Genomic DNA, 15,429 nt, shown 5'->3' with positions numbered 1-15,429 from the left:
TTCGGCTGCGCTGATTACTTTGAATCCTTGGTTAGACAAATGCCAACGGTTAGGTCTTATCAATTTATGAGATTTTATTTTTTTTCTCCAGGTTTGCTACTCTTTAAGTGACTCGACATTGTATTGCAGGATACACTTTTCCTATTTAAACGAGTGGGAAAAAAAATAATGCTACTTCGAAAATAAATGATTCTACATAGTTAAACATCTGTTTGAAAAATTAAATATCTATACTTGCCACTGTCATAAACCATAAAAATATAGATATCTAGAACTGTTCACTTAACGAGAAACAATAAAAAATTGAACTTTAAAACGCGCCAACGGTTGGTAAATAGTATCGTAACATACTGTAAACATCTAGCTAAAATATCTAGCGATTACTCAGATTAATGTGTATGTCTTCATACGGCAGCACACCAGACAATTCTTGATGCAGGTCGATTCGGTTTTCTTTTTTTAGCACTGCAATCGCCAAGGATTTCAAAAATGTTAAGGGTACAGAAAACAAAATAATAACAAACTGTGATATTTTCATTACCCAATAGACGGCTGAAGATCTTGGCTGCTTCGATTCTGCTATAACTCGAGGGTGGAACAAGTTCCCGAAATGTTACGGTGTCCGAAATTTGATCAGTCTAATAAATCCTTTAGATAAATTTCCTATTTTACTAGAAATTGGGTAAAAACGTAATTACCAACGAATCGATCATGTTTAACAAATCGTTATCTTCAGGAACTTCTTGGGAATATGAAATTTTGCGGTGAGATATGGTCTTCGGAATAATAGGAGATCCGTGAAATACTGCTTGTCCATAAGACGTCAGCAAAAATATTGAGCGTGTGTAAAAAGAACGAAGTTTAATTAATCCTGATTCATTCATTCACCCAATAAAAATGCAAGCTAACCTTGTTCATCAACTGATGTTTGAGGAATGTGTTCAGGAACCGGGAGTACTCTATCGGCAGGGACGGGGGAATCGGTTTCTTTCTCAGCGATAACACTAAGTGATGATAAAGGGCGCGGAGCAGTTGTTTGATCAGTCCCGATGGCATTGGCACTGTCAACCAGAGTTTTTTCGGTTGAAGGAACAGAAGGATGCCTGTAAAATGGTTTTTTAAACTACGTCCGAACTGCGAAATCTATTTGACTGTATCACCAATCTTCGTTAGCTGAGCTTTTGGTTCCACGGCTGTTTTCAACAGAGGCCTCTACAAGGGTATCCATACAGGGATTTCTGCCTATTTGCCGCTCCGCGGGAGATGTGCGCGATATTTCAAGACCTGAATGGTCCCTGTTTGCAAATTTTGTGTGTTTTCCAACATTACTTGAGCTATTAATTTTGTTTATGTTATGTGTATAAATTATCTTTCACCTGATAGTTAGGCTGCTTGTATTCAAAGAAAGGATCAAAGAAGCATCACTGGATTGTCCGGCGCGCGGTTTTTCGACATCCTCGAAGTTACCATCTATGTTTGGAATGTTTTCGACCGTATTATTGACATTTCCTAAAGGTTGCACCACAGGAATTTCTTCGATGTTCTCGTTTGCTGGGGTCTTTGGGGGAATATGAATTTGACTAGCAGAGCCGTCATCCGATAGATTTGCAACTCTCGGTTCAAACTGCGTGCTGTTTTCCCTACGAATCACCTGAGCAATAACAAGAAAAACAATTGCTCCCGTTCGTACTTGAACTGAGAAATAAAACGTTGCGCAAATTATTCTAACCTCTGCAAACGAACTATCCAAGTGTGAATTGTCAAGTTGCCGTGTTATCATGTTTCTCGTTATGAGGCACGTTAAAGGGCTTTGCATATTTAAGACTGATGGGCGTCGAATTATGTGGTTAACGGTAGATTCGGCATATTGAGGGATTATTAAGTCGTTTCTCGCATCCTGGCGGAAAAAGGTTGTTTTAAGTAGTAAAGTATCTTGCGGTATAATCATTAAGTGATACAGCACGGTTAGAGCTCTTCTATGCTTAAGTTTACAGACTAGCTTACCGTAACCCTTAGAGTGTTTTCGTAATTTTTTAACTGCGACTGGAAAATCTCTGGTGGAATGTTCGTTTCAGCATCAATGATCAAACGACGACGTCGTCGGCGGCGCTCTGCCCTTAAAGGCGAATCTTGAAGTGGTTCCAAAATAAAACCCATCTAACAAAGGTTAATGAAGATATTTTACACATGGAAAGTAACAAATAATGTGATACATACTTTATCGTTTACGGCAGAGGTAAGAGCAGAAACAGGCTCCCTATGATCAGACCACAAACACAAAATGGTTGGGTCAACCGAATAGAAATGCGCTAGAGAAAATATTAGTTTCATACCCTGGTTGATCAATACGACTCTGTTTGCTCGGAACATCTTCCTCCATTGAACAACCATCGTGAACCCGCTTTGAATAGCTTCTTTGCAAACTTGGTCGCCCTATACAGTGATCAGATTAAGTAGTATGAGAATGTTTTCAAGTCCAACAAACATCGTGAAATGGGCAGGTAATTTCATACCTGCTTCAGACGGATCATCAACTTCCATTGGTTCTAGTACTGATGGCAAGTCTTTATTTCCCCATTCTGTGAAATTTTCAATACCTTCTTGGACACCACCAAAACTTTCATCAATCAGCTTATCGGGAATTTTTAAATGCACCAATGCAAAAATATAAAAAAAACATGAAAAAAGTTATTTATCAAAGAAGCAATTTAGATTATAAGTTCAGATTTTTTCAAATACCTCTGGCAACACTCTCACAGCAGATTCTTCCTCTCTCAGTGTGATTTCCTCAGGTGCTACAAAATTCCCATAAGGACTTTGAGAAGTTAGCTTGAAGAATTCTGCAAAATCTTTTTCAATTTCATCAACAGAGGTTGTTTGGTTTAGTAGAAATGGAGCTTCAGGGAGTCCTAGAGACAGAAATACAACAGAATTATTATGACACTTTTTTCCTTTACCCTTTACAAAATTGTACAGTACTATTAATAACAGATTGTTACCTTGTGGTGGGCTATTGTGGAATGCAGATATCCTAAGAGCATCAACAACTTCAACTAAATGCCCAAACTCCCGTTCCTCCAGAGTTAATTTGTCACCTAACAAATTTTCTCCTGCTCCAACAACAACATCAGTCAGGTCTAGGCTATGCATTTGTAATAACATATTATGAATTAATAAATATCTTATATATATTTTTTTCCTGCCAACTTACGCACTGCAGCTAATATTAATTTCTTTTAAATTCTTCTCAATCTTTTGCTGCTGGAAAGTCAGTTGGTAATGAGCTAACACAGAAAATTTGAAGCAAACATGGAGACATAAATCCGTTAATTGAAGCTTCAAGCAAGTACGAGTTACCAATGGCATGGGTTACTTGGCGATGATGAACTAAGACGGCGCCATGAGTAAGCATGGCAGAGAGATATAGAGAAAATCGCGGGTTCGAATGTTCCGACAACTTTCCTTGATTTTCAATTCTTACATGCCAAATTATATCTTTGCTGCAGAATACGACATCCCAAATTAGCAATGACGCGGGATAATTCAGCTGAAAACTGTAAATTTTACCATATACGGTCGACATGAACGTCGAGCACGAGGCGCAGATCTCTCTTAGAGCCGTTTCCTTTAACTCTTAGTTTTTGGTTTGCTACCAGCCATATTACACCAAATTTCCCACCACGACGGTTGAGAATATCGAGATTATAGAACATTTTTGGATTGTGTGGGTGGCTAATCCAAGGCAGTTAAAATAGTGGACTGCAAGATATAGCTCGACCAAAGGTCACACTGACCAGTTTTCAACAGATCAAGATTTACCAAGGAACGGAAATGGAGACAGTGCTGCCAGATCGACGTTGTCATCTTTATTTAATTTTATTTGAAAATAATGAATAATGATTAATGAGTGACTTACTAGGGTTATGGATTTACCGAGATGTAAGAATCAGAAGAACAAGTTCTAATTTTCAATGTAAAATTCCAACTGCAAAGTTCCAACTGTAGTGGGGACAGACACTAAAGACAAAAATATATGGCTCTGGTAAAGGGGAAACCATATAAACCAACTGCCAAACCAGACCCCTCTGACGGTTTCAATTCAAGCTTCAATCTTTACGATTGTTTTGCATGGAAATTTTCTCTTATAAGGTTTTAACAGAAAGTGAAATCGTAGTGAATGGTTTGGAACTCAAGGTGTGAGAAAGTATCGTATAATAATGGTTTGTACTAATTATAGATTTCAATCATTGTTGATCATTTGCCTCTATGAATTTTATCTGCTTACTAGATTTCTAACATTAAATTTGCAGATATTACGCCATTATCTTAACGACGTTAACGTTTAAGATCAAAGTTTAAAGTTTTCAATTTCAAATTTGAATGAACTTCATTTTTTCCGTTACCGACCGTTACATTATAAGATGGAAGTTGCAAGTTTGAAACAAGGTAATCTGTTAGGAAAATATCTATGAAAAACACTTACCTGCATGAATCCGGTTTTTTTAAATTATGCAATAAAACTATTTTTTCAATTTTTATCATACTTTTTTTAATGGTTAACGAATTAAATACTATTTTCGCTCTTAGGCAATGCCGCCAATTGCCTAATTGTAATCTGTCAATTTCGTTGCTCATTGGTGATTCACTGTAGTCGTTTTTATTCTAGTTTTGCAATTCCAATAAACAACAGTGAAGTTCGCCAATAATTTGTTTAGGAACGTCTAATTTAGTGAAAATGAGTTTTCTTCAAAAAATGTTTGGGTCTGGTGGCAAAGATAAAGGCATGCCCACTACCGGGCAAGCTATACAAAAGTTAAGAGAAACTGAGGAAATGCTGATTAAGAAACAAGAATTTCTTGAAAAAAAAATTGACCAAGAATTGGATATTGCTAAAAAGAATGGAACTAAAAACAAAAGAGGTATTAAAATTATACTGTTTTATAGATTTTCTCTAGAATAGGATTTTCCATTTTTGAATTTTACAGTTGCTATTCAGGCCCTAAAACGGAAGAAGAGGTATGAGAAGCAACTCCAGCAGATTGATGGCACTATTTCAACTATTGAAATGCAAAGAGAAGCTTTGGAGGGAGCAAATACCAATACAGCGGTTCTTCAGACAATGGGCGATGCTGCTAAAGCACTAAAAGCAGCTCATCAGCATATGTATTTCTACTCAATCTAAATTCTACATACAAGGATAATTATTAATTCCAAATTACAGGGATGTGGACAAGGTACATGACATGATGGATGACATTGCTGAGCAACAGGAAGTTGCACGAGAAATCTCAGAAGCCATTTCTAATCCAGTGGCCTTTGGTCAAGATATTGATGAAGTAGGTTTTCTTTTTACCTTTATATTCATCTATATATTACCCTATACATATTTGCTGTTTAGGATGAATTGGAGAGAGAGTTGGAAGAATTGGAACAGGAAGAGCTGGATAATGAATTGCTGAATGTTCCAGCAGCTGCAGCTCTGCCATCTGTGCCTACTGCTGAGCCAGCTGCCAAAGTTCCGAGCCGAGCTGTACCTGCCCGTCCGTCGCGTAAGTTAAATAATTAATGAATTGGTGCCTTAAGACGTATTCAAATTTTTAATCATACAATACTAGGAGCCAAAGCAGAAGAAGATGATGATGATATGAAGGAACTAGCTGCATGGGCATCATAAAGTAGCTCAAGCTAACTGATACTTACAATCTTTAATCTTAAAGTCACCCTAGTTGTGATCCCCCTCATGCTTTTCATGTTCTCCACTTATACAATATAACTGTGACTATAACTGGGCTATCGGGAGTGTAAATAAAACAAAAACGCCAATTTAGAATAGCTTTAATGAAGAAGTATTGGCGAGAAGATAATTGTGAGGACAAAATATAATAAAAACAACAGTGCCCTCGAACTGGCACATAATTGTTCGGTGCACCGCGACGAATAAAAAAGATAGCTATTCAGTTACCCTCCTTGTTAATGACATATTCGGATTGAGGATCGACCGGCTACTACAACTACTCCGTCATCTTGTAAATCCTTCAATGCATCTTCAAACATCTCTCTGGTTATCATCTGTATAAGAGACATTAGCTTATTACAGCTATCCTTAAATAAAAATAAGACTGACATACCACAGCAGATCCCGCTTTAAATTCAATAAACGCTTTTTGATAATTCAAAGTACTGGTCTTTCCTTTCGATTCGATCATCTTGCGAAGTGCGGCAGCAACTTCTCCACGCTTCTTCCGGGCCATTGAGCTTAGCCCAGTAGTGAGAATGTTCACATCAATTTTGCCTGACATTGGGTCAGTGGCTGACTGTTTCAACGCCTCACGATGCAAGCTATTCATATATGAAAGAATGATAATAAATATGTCTTGTATGAGGTGAAATATCTTGTAAAATCTTACCGATATGCTTCTTCAACATCATGAACTTCGACGACTTCAGAATATCGGACTTTAGCATGGGCTTCTGAAAGGCGTATAAGTGATTCCAGTTGTCGAGGGTACGCAGACACTTGGCCACGACCACTACCGATTCGTCTCATCTCAACATAGGCTTCTACCAGACGTACGGTGGCTGCGTCATTCAACATTGGATTAATATGCTCTTTTCCATAGGCCATATAATCCCGCAAAACATCGAGCTCCTAATAACGCAAAAATAAAACTTAAACGAGGAAACATGAAAAGCAAAGAATTTCACAGCACTGTACCAGGAAATCAGTTTCATTTTCTTCGGCTGCACTATAATATAATGAAACTAAATGGCGAGCAAGACGCTTGTCGTAGAGTTCGTCTTGTGGATCCAGCATCAAAAAGATCAAGTCAAACCTTTTTAATCAATAAAATTTTAGGTATAACCAAAAAGGAATCTCATTCGACAGATTACCTTGATAATAGTGTATGTGGTAGTTCAATGTTCTCAATGATAGTTTTGTCTTTGTTCCATTGAGATTCGATTGGGTTCGCGCCAGCTAAGATAGATGTACGAGCATTTAGTTGACAGATAATACCGGCTTTAGCAATACTCAAAGTTTGCTGCTCCATGACCTTAAACATAAAAATAGACATAATATGACTTAATGCCTTTTTTTAATCGAGAAAAATTTGTACTTCATGCAGGATGCTACGCGTAGCGTCAGACATTTTATCGAACTCGTCAATACAACAGATCCCGTTGTCTGCCAAAACAAGCGCACCCGTTTGAAGCACCAGTTGCTTAGTTTCAGGATCTTTTGTCACATACGCGGTAAGACCGACTGCTGAGCTTCCTTTGCCAGATGTATATTGCGATCGGGGGACCAAATTGAATATGTACTGCAACAACTGCGATTTGCTTGTGCCAGGATCACCACAGAGAAGGATATTGATCTCGGCACGGAATCCGCCACGACCAACCTCAGTGAAGTCTTTTTTCGTTCCACCAAAGAGCTGAAGTAAAATGCCTTTCTTAATATCTTCATTTTCATAAATTGATGGAGCGATGGCACGAGCCAACCGTTCATAGATGTCTGGTTTTTTTGAAAGCTCATGAAGAAGAGCCTCTCGTTCGGCAGAAAAACGGGTTTCTTTCCTAAAGCAAATAAATGATTTTGGTGCTAAGTGGGAAATTTTTTGAATAAAACACGTTAAAATAAAACAAAAAAATAATACCCTCGCTCGGTTTGATTGCGAAGACGGTGTGTATCAATTTTACGGTAGTGCACGACATCGATATGGGTTCGATAAACTGATTTCACATTGCTGGCAAGTGGATTGACGCGCAAAGAAACAGCACGATAAATACCAGTCACGGTAACACGGTCACCTGGTTGAACTTTGTCGACCAAGTCATTATGAGCAAAGACAAACACAGTGTGGGGTGTCTGTCCTGCTGGCATGTCATCTTTTCCCCCATTAAGCGTACAAATTTAAATGAACATAGGGCAAACAAGATTATTTTAAAGCTATATCGTACCTGGTGATTCCTGAAGCTTAACCATCTGGCGATCGGAAAATTGCGATCTATTATGAATAATAGAAAACGAATGACCGGTATTGCACATAGCGCAAAGAGTTGGTTCCAGAATTCTTCCACGATCAACTTCTACAGAAGCCGTATTGCTGCACACACTACAGCGGAAAAAGGCTTCACGCATTTCAGGGATGATGTTGCTTGTGCGAATAACCATGCCACTGATCGTAATGAGCTGGTCGATATCTACACGAATGAAACTTTAATTGAGATTTTCTTTTTTGACGTCAACTGACGATACCTTCGGGATTGAGAGCCCGCATGTTTTTGGTCTTATCGGCACAAAAAGGCCTGACTTGTATTTGATGCGGCAGAATGACATCTGGATATTTCTCGAAGAACATTTCGTTCACCGTCATGTCCAAAGTTGGAATAACTTCTTGAGGATAGCAAATTAACTGACGGTAAAGGTCAGCATCGAAGGCTTTTAGATGAGTACAATTCAGGTTCAAGAAGGGGTCCTCCAAATCAGCAATCTAAATCAGACACCATTGTAACACACAGATTATACATTTAAATGATCTCTATTATTACCTGCTGCAATTCTTGAAGGTAATATGGTTCATTAACATCCATGTTTTCTCCCAAATCTTCTTCATCACTTTGTAAGAATTGAGTGATGAAGCGACGGAACTTTGTTTTACACTGAGAGACAACCACATCAGTTCCCCAAATCACAAGCTGCGGTCCCTCTGATTCTGCTTGTTCTCTAATTGGAGTCAAATTTCCCTGCTAAAATTCAGATTAGCACAAATGAATGATAGAATTGGTCAAACAGGATTACCTCATTTGCCCCCAAATTTACTTGCCGGACTTTTCTATCAGAACGGACATCAGGACGCTGATGCATGGGAGTGCCTCTAGCTCCAGAACGTGGGGTTCGGAGAGATGAAATTGAACTTGGAGTTCCATAGTTCAGAGGAGAATTTAAATCCAACTCACTAATGGCTACAAGATACATGAAAGTGAAAGATCCAAGTTAAGACTGTTTTACAACATATGTACTATATACCTCCTCCAGGGCTCATTCCAATATCCAGATCATGATCGCCATTACGAGATGGAGTGGAAGGTAGAGGGGCAACATCAGAAACGTCAGACATCGCTAGAGTAGATGTAATGAATTTAGGAACTCTTCATTTCATGTAGAAACACTCTACGTTTAATAAAAATTACCTCCCGCAGAACGACGTCGAGATCTTTTACTGTTTGAGGCACGGCTACTAGCATGACTTTTAGCTGGACTTGCCATTTTCACCAAGACCCAGGCTTGATACGATAGAAAAAATACAACAAACTTTTCGCTGAAAACTTAACACATCAATCGGCACGCAAGCTCTTGATAGTGAAACACAGAGAAAGAGAATGCATTCGCGGGCAAAATGTTTTGTGGGAGGAGCTTCCACTAAGCCTATTGCCAAGTCACAAAGATACTTTTTCTAGCTTATAAAATATTCTTTTTGAATTTTAAATCTAAAACTAAATAATAATTTTGCTTCATTGACTTTGAAAGGTTCACAGATTTATTGTAATTTGATAACGAATAATGTTAGGTTAATATTTATGATTGACATTTTTCCCACCAGGGGAAAGGTATACAACATGGAGTCCAAGGTCTCAGACGTCAAAACGCCCAGCGTGATTTGTATATAAATGAATTATACATTGTTTTGAATCCAATTTGATTGCTCAAAAGGTATTATTTTGTGTGAAATTTCGTCAAGCTTCCTTCGGTTCTAATTATCTCGAATTCTAGAGATCATACGGTTGCTCATGTCATCTACGTGGTTTGTGACTAGTGCGTGCATCAAAATTCCTTCACAGAGTTGTGACAGGTAAATACGACCAAATATACTTTAAAATAAAATTATTAAAAACCGCAATGGGCGATAGCTTACGAGTGCTTTGAAACCGTAGTTGTTATTTATGACCAGCTTTTACACTGTAAGCACAGAAACTACCAGGAGTGGTTTTCATGCCATTATACAGTACACTCTCAATATTGATATAATGCTGTAGTTTTCTTTTTCACAAGAAAAGAAATGTAAACACTCTAGTTTGTTTTTTGTTTTTATTGTTGCATACAGATGGTTTTCTGTCTTTTTTCTTACCATTATTAGTACAGTGTTAAAAAATGGGTATACATTAATTTTCGAAATTTTTATTTTTCCCACAGAATATCCTTTGTTGGAGAAATCAGTTGACCATCATGACTCAAGAATTTTTACCTTTATGTGATGTGTTATTCAACATCATTTCGATGGCGTCCTATTTTTGTGACGTCGTTTTTGACGTTATTACTGCTTACACATTGTATCAACAACAGCAATACGTTTGGCTTACCTTGGCCGTATTATTCATCACCTCATCATTGATTGTCAGTCAATTGCTCTCGGCCAAATGGTTTCTTGAGCGACACTCATCCTGCCAACCAACAAACGACGAGGATAATGACGAGAAAGATGTCAACAGAGGATCGCTGATAGCTATGCATTTGGCCGGAATAGGTGTTTTGTGGCGGTACTCTAAACTCTTCATTCCGGTGGATTTGAGAATTGTGAAACATGAAGTGCGTGACCTGTGCATGCTCCGGTTGGTCCACGCCTTTATCGAGGCTGCACCAATGTTGTTGGTTCAGTTATATTTGATATGGCTGAAGCCGCATCGAGATGAGGTTAAAGACTTGAACATAGTGTCGACCGTGTTGTCGTTGGTCAGCGTTTGCTGGGCTTTGGCCTCTTTCAACAAAAACGTTCGCCGGCAGAACGTTCACAAACTGGTGCTGACTTGGCTAGGAGTCATTTTCCAATTCCTTTGGCGGCTAGGAACAGTGACATCGCGAGCAATCGCGTTGACCGTCTACGCCACCGTCTACGGTTACTGGGTGTTCCTGGTGATCGGCTTGCACTGGTTGAGCATGTTCTTTTGGCTAATATCTCCCCGCAACGTCTTCCACGGCGACAAAATGTCCAAGATTAAGAAAGACGCCTATTGCGCCCTCATTGCTGTCGTCTACATCTTTTGCTACGTCAATTTACAACATGTCAATCCCCGCATGAAGATGGCTGCTTTCTACGTTACCATGTTTCTGGAAAACACCCTTCTGGTAGCCGTTTGGCTCATTGGTGTTCATCATGAAGAGCCCTGGTATCACGAGCTAGCTACCGTCACCATGTTTCTTTCGTTCGTCGTCGGCGTTATTTTCCTGGGCATTTATTATCGATACTTCCACGTCAAGCGGCTGAGTTACCCATCGACGGGGTCATACCCGACCAACAATAACCCACCCGAGCCATATTCTTACGTCACGCCTTCCGGCACCTACGTCGTTAGCGAGAGCATTTCAAATCCGGATGGTCTATCAAAGAATTGTAGCAACAACCCAGTAAGAAGCAGTTGTTTCATTTGTTGCGATCATACTTTTAAATTGTTACTCGTTAAATTTCCTACAGAATTCCGGCACGTTCATCAAGCAAAATGGCCATACAGTTTACTGCACCGAGAATCCCCCGTACGTCCCTGGCGTATTCAACTGCCGATTTAATCCAGCAATGATGCGGAAGAAGAAGAAACCAACGACATTCGTTCCTCCGCCAGTGCCCGTTTTACCTTCCATGACGGTGAATGGTGGCGGCAAGATGTCGCAGCCATTTTGGAAGCGACCCTTGCATCCGCGTTCGGGTTCCAGCGAAAATGAGGGTAGCATTTGCTCGCGCATAGACATCCAGCTCAAGTTACAGGAAAAGAAGCGCCAACAACTGGCAGAGTTGCGTGTCATCGAGGAGGAAATCAAACAGGGCAAGCTTAAAAGGCCGCCCCAGAGTGATGTTAGCGAATCTGGCACACTCAAACAGCCCATTCCTCGCTCGAAGAAACAGCCGTGGCCAAGTGGCCCTTCGATACCGGATCCGCCGATTTTCGCCTACGGCTCTCAAGGTATTTACGACTTTGGTTATCCTCAAATGTAATGAAAAATTTACGATCTCACGTTGATGATGACCCAGGTGAATCAGGACATCGAAAATACCGATCCAAGACACCAGAAATCCTTCTATCAGCGCATCATTTGGAGCATTCGCGAGTGTATTACGATTACTGCGATCCGCGCTGGAGAAACGGACCGTCATACCACCCTCAGGGTTCGGTGGAGTCTGGCACGGGTCAATGGGATCGAACGTACACGGTGACGTCCGTGAGTTCCAAAAGCGGTGGCGGCGGTGGTGGTGGTGGTGTCATTTACAAGTCCTACCGCAACCCGTCTGACATTGACAGTCAAATCTCACTGCCGCGGTCGTATACGCTGCCGCGTGAGTTCAAGTACAAGAAGCCAAAGTCTCGCAAAGCCATCCGCACGGAGCATTTTATTCACTCGACAAATTCCAGCGATGGTAATTTAGCTATTATTCTCTCCGTTTGGTTCTTCATGTTACTTCTTTTACGACCATTTTATGTCTTTCTTTCTTAGGTGACGTTGATTCAGCTGACGACAATGACGTGGACAATACCCAGGGTTCGGTTATGCCACCCTCTCTGCCGCCACACCCACACGCACTTCCGTACAACGCTTACGGCAACCGCAATCGAATGCAATCGCCCTTCCGAGGTTGGGGTTTGCCCAATCAGCACGAAACGAAGCTTTAAAACAGGGAACAACTGACAGGAAGACGTTTTTGCATTTCTGTAATACCAGACGCAACCACCCCCAACAGAGAAGAAGAAAAACAAGAAAAACAAGAAACATAAAAACTCCACCGTGAAATGCTCACTCTCCGTTTACGGGTCGTCTCCAGGACTTGGTTCCTTTTGTTGTTGTTGTTGTTGTTGGATTGTTACCCCACTCTTTTCCCGCATTCTCATCATCTTGTTTTTTTCCTTCACCTGAAACTCAACCCACCTTGCACAATCCCCGAAAGATATTGACCAAAAGTTGACCTTTTCTCGATTTTGACGCAATGTCATGAAAAGAAGTATTTTCGGCGAGGTTTTGTTGTTTTTGGTTTTTTTTTCGAAAGTGATTGATTTTCATGCGTTTGTGTGATCAGCGGACAGGCATTTTTTGTTTGTTTTTTTGGAATTGGTTGTACAGTTCCGTCCATTATCACTTTTTGTGTTTATTTTCTACCGCATTCGCATTTTTTTTTATATAATTTTGATTTTGCTACGAATCTGTTGTTGAAGGCCTTTTTTTACAAGCGCCGTGTTTCATACTTTCTGTAACCAGAAGTGCCACAGGTGAACGTTTGTTATTATAATTAATTGTATCGTGTTTCTCTATCGACTGAGCCAACTGTATTTAAGACTACAATTCCAGAGACGGACACACACACAAAAAAAAAAGAAACCCACAACGAAAAGAAAAATGTCCGATCCCGTCCAAAATGTTTTTCTCTTCGTGCTACGCAAAAAAAAAAAATAATAATAATAAAAACCGTTCTCGCTCTATTATTGCAATTCAGATGACATGTTTTCCAGTTGATTTGTTTCCTGAATTATATCTATTGATGAATCAAAATATGCGCATGCATTTCGTTTAATTTTTTGTGTGGCGTGCACGAAACCAGTTGAACGAGTTTGGCACGATGGAACGTGAATGACTGGAAGGGAAAACAACTGTGGGAGACTCGACTTACTATTTCACTGGCATTTTTTTTTTTTCCTGTTCTTTGTTAGATATCGAAATATTTATTCGTCGAAAACCAGCGAGTGCTTTGCTTCAAATGTCGATTTTATTCAAATTCTCCTCGCTTCGCTTTTCCTTATTCGTTTTTTTTCCCCCTTTTTTTCTCTCTTTTTCCCATCGTTTTCTCCAGCAGTGTCGAAGCTGTATACGCACATCCATGGCGTGGGGACGACTGTTTGCCGCTTTGTATACACCCAGGCGATTTAGTGTTAGACTGTATTTCTTTTTCTCCCAAACCGTAGGCGGTGGGTGAGCATATCAGTTTAACACAAGCCGGAAGAATCTTTAATTCTACCAGGGATAGGGGTAGAAGAAAAATACCTCAAGAAAGTGACCCGAAGAAATAAGACAAAAAGAAAAACAAGAACCTGAAATGCGAAGAGACATTGATAAAAAGTGCCGACGTGAGGATGAAATGTATTTATACTTATGTACATGTGTATATTAGTATATAGAGACACTGGGCCATGTGTAGATATACTGAATCATGTTACTCGAAATCTAGAAGAAAGAGAGAGAAAAAGGGGTTTTGGAAAGCGAGCAAAAAAAAAAATGTTTTTATCAAGTCATCAGACACGCTTCGACGGATTCGCGATTCTCCACCGAGATGGAAGCCCGGTTTTTCAAGCATTCTAAGCCGAAAGAACGCATACCTTCGTCCTCGTTATTTTGTTTGTTTGCTTTTTTTTTTTTTCTCTTCTATTTCTTAATATAAAGTAGACGGCTTTGTTGACAGCGTCAATGGAGCGGAAACATGTTTTTTTTTACCCCCCCCCCAAAAAAATCCAGGTGGATATTTTTTGTGCCCTCAATTTTGTATTTACCTGAAATGTTGCTGTGCTACCTTCTTGAAATGTTGTTGTCTTCGTTATAATTTTTTTTTCGTTTCCTCTTTTGTTACACATTTCTTGCATTTGTAAAATCGTAGTGCGACGTCGTGGAAATAAAAATCCACACAGTCATTTCGTTATCAAATGCCGCCTACTGTGACGCAATAGCTCGGCCACGTACACAGCCACACACACACACAAAAAAAAAACAAGGATACATTGGACGAGAATTTAATTGTGTGTGTGTGTGGTTGGCTGGTTGGTTTTTTTTTTTAACGTCGCCGCCGACTCTCTCGAATCGTTTTTTCTTTTCTGGAAATGATCAAGAGATTTCTTTTGTTTGATTCGGCAGCTTTTCTATAACTTCTCTTTGCAATACATATACAGGCTCCCTTTTTGTTGTTGTTGTGTATTCTATAAACATCATCTATCTCTTCGACCTTTCGTGTGTGTGGGGGGGTCTCTATCTCGCTCCCTTGTCTCTGTCGTTTATATTTTTATTTCACATTTTTTTTTTTACTAGATCAGTGTCTTTGATTGTCGGCAGATGTTTTATACAGAAAGAGAAGTTGTATATTATTTCTGTTGTTATTTTGAATCGAACCAGAGGGCAAAAGGAACAGCGCCGTAGCACAGGTTGAACATTCCTCTTAGTCGGTTGGTGGCGGTTTTTTTTTTTTCAGTTCCTCTTTCCCTTTTATTCTCCTGTTCATTTTTGAATATATTTGTTTCGTCTCAGTTGGTGCTGCAGTGGGAAAAGGAAAGAAAGAAAATAAGAGGGGGGAAAAATATTTCTTATCATTATCAATTCAAAATGTCACAATGGACGGCTTGCCTTCCTTCGCGTGAATCAAAATGATTGTTGCGTTTTCATGAGAACGAGTCGCAGTTCAGGTAGACTGC

At 39.7% G+C, this 15,429-nt stretch overlaps 4 protein-coding genes across 5 annotated transcripts; 2 read left to right on the top strand and 2 right to left on the bottom strand.

Moving 5' to 3' along the window:
- Positions 1-56: 56 nt before the first annotated feature.
- LOC116933966 lies at positions 57-3,834 on the bottom strand. Its single transcript, XM_032941619.2, has 16 exons — positions 3,568-3,834; positions 3,358-3,500; positions 3,212-3,284; positions 3,000-3,142; positions 2,740-2,909; positions 2,514-2,631; positions 2,334-2,433; positions 2,218-2,257; positions 2,005-2,157; positions 1,730-1,897; positions 1,377-1,651; positions 1,161-1,295; positions 910-1,103; positions 699-805; positions 542-638; positions 57-465 (listed from the first exon to the last, which is right to left on the bottom strand). The coding sequence occupies exons 1-16, from the start codon at positions 3,711-3,713 to the stop codon at positions 374-376; spliced, it is 2,154 nt and encodes a 717-aa protein (XP_032797510.2). The 5' UTR covers positions 3,714-3,834; the 3' UTR covers positions 57-373.
- Positions 3,835-4,600: 766 nt separating this feature from the next.
- Positions 4,601-5,823, top strand: LOC116933976 (charged multivesicular body protein 4b). Its single transcript, XM_032941626.2, has 5 exons — positions 4,601-4,919; positions 4,986-5,163; positions 5,222-5,336; positions 5,399-5,549; positions 5,616-5,823. Exons 1-5 carry the CDS (start codon positions 4,736-4,738, stop codon positions 5,672-5,674), a joined length of 687 nt encoding a protein of 228 aa, XP_032797517.1. The 5' UTR covers positions 4,601-4,735; the 3' UTR covers positions 5,675-5,823.
- LOC116933952 (DNA replication licensing factor MCM4) lies at positions 5,820-9,386 on the bottom strand. Of its 2 annotated transcripts, none has more exons than XM_032941614.2 (13): positions 9,193-9,386; positions 9,029-9,121; positions 8,801-8,964; positions 8,551-8,745; positions 8,258-8,492; positions 7,960-8,202; positions 7,656-7,887; positions 7,116-7,575; positions 6,892-7,052; positions 6,716-6,833; positions 6,408-6,649; positions 6,129-6,339; positions 5,820-6,069 (listed from the first exon to the last, which is right to left on the bottom strand). In XM_032941614.2, exons 1-13 carry the CDS (start codon positions 9,266-9,268, stop codon positions 5,971-5,973), a joined length of 2,529 nt encoding a protein of 842 aa, XP_032797505.1. In that variant the 5' UTR covers positions 9,269-9,386; the 3' UTR covers positions 5,820-5,970. The 2 variants fall into 2 exon arrangements, with proteins under 2 accessions (XP_032797505.1, XP_032797500.1); XM_032941609.2 differs by having other exon boundaries at positions 8,551-8,748; positions 9,193-9,385.
- A 245-nt stretch (positions 9,387-9,631) lies between these two features.
- LOC116936342 lies at positions 9,632-13,528 on the top strand. The gene is made up of 6 exons (XM_032943493.2): positions 9,632-9,712; positions 9,773-9,851; positions 10,193-11,401; positions 11,469-11,952; positions 12,021-12,404; positions 12,482-13,528. Exons 3-6 carry the CDS (start codon positions 10,226-10,228, stop codon positions 12,655-12,657), a joined length of 2,220 nt encoding a protein of 739 aa, XP_032799384.1. The 5' UTR covers positions 9,632-9,712; positions 9,773-9,851; positions 10,193-10,225; the 3' UTR covers positions 12,658-13,528.
- Positions 13,529-15,429: the final 1,901 nt, after the last annotated feature.

The sequence above is a fragment of the Daphnia magna genome, linkage group LG1, assembly GCF_020631705.1.
Source record: "Daphnia magna isolate NIES linkage group LG1, ASM2063170v1.1, whole genome shotgun sequence".
NCBI lineage: Eukaryota > Metazoa > Arthropoda > Branchiopoda > Diplostraca > Daphniidae > Daphnia > Daphnia magna.
Note: the sequence above shows the minus strand (reverse complement) of the source record. Positions and strands in the feature narration are given on the sequence as shown.

What these genes read in the sequence shown, in the direction of transcription:
- LOC116936342 (XM_032943493.2), top strand. Translation starts at nt 10,226, where the DNA reads ATGACTCAAGAATTTTTACCTTTATGTGATGTGTTATTCAACATCATT. An exon ending in AGAATTGTAGCAACAACCCA is followed by an intron (nt 11,402 to 11,468) that starts GTAAGAAGCAGT and finishes AATTTCCTACAG; the next exon opens with AATTCCGGCACGTTCATCAA. An exon ending in TTTCGCCTACGGCTCTCAAG is followed by an intron (nt 11,953 to 12,020) that starts GTATTTACGACT and finishes ATGATGACCCAG; the next exon opens with GTGAATCAGGACATCGAAAA.
- LOC116933966 (XM_032941619.2), bottom strand. Translation starts at nt 3,713, where the DNA reads ATGTTCTATAATCTCGATATTCTCAACCGTCGTGGTGGGAAATTTGGT. An exon ending in TGGATAGTTCGTTTGCAGAG is followed by an intron (nt 1,652 to 1,729) that starts GTTAGAATAATT and finishes GTTATTGCTCAG; the next exon opens with GTGATTCGTAGGGAAAACAG. An exon ending in TAAACATGATCGATTCGTTG is followed by an intron (nt 639 to 698) that starts GTAATTACGTTT and finishes AGGATTTATTAG; the next exon opens with ACTGATCAAATTTCGGACAC.
- LOC116933952 (XM_032941609.2), bottom strand. Translation starts at nt 9,268, where the DNA reads ATGGCAAGTCCAGCTAAAAGTCATGCTAGTAGCCGTGCCTCAAACAGT. An exon ending in TAAGCTTCAGGAATCACCAG is followed by an intron (nt 7,888 to 7,959) that starts GTACGATATAGC and finishes ATGGGGGAAAAG; the next exon opens with ATGACATGCCAGCAGGACAG. An exon ending in CCACATACACTATTATCAAG is followed by an intron (nt 6,834 to 6,891) that starts GTAATCTGTCGA and finishes TTGATTAAAAAG; the next exon opens with GTTTGACTTGATCTTTTTGA.
- LOC116933976 (XM_032941626.2), top strand. Translation starts at nt 4,736, where the DNA reads ATGAGTTTTCTTCAAAAAATGTTTGGGTCTGGTGGCAAAGATAAAGGC. An exon ending in TTGGTCAAGATATTGATGAA is followed by an intron (nt 5,337 to 5,398) that starts GTAGGTTTTCTT and finishes TTTGCTGTTTAG; the next exon opens with GATGAATTGGAGAGAGAGTT. An exon ending in TGTACCTGCCCGTCCGTCGC is followed by an intron (nt 5,550 to 5,615) that starts GTAAGTTAAATA and finishes ATACAATACTAG; the next exon opens with GAGCCAAAGCAGAAGAAGAT.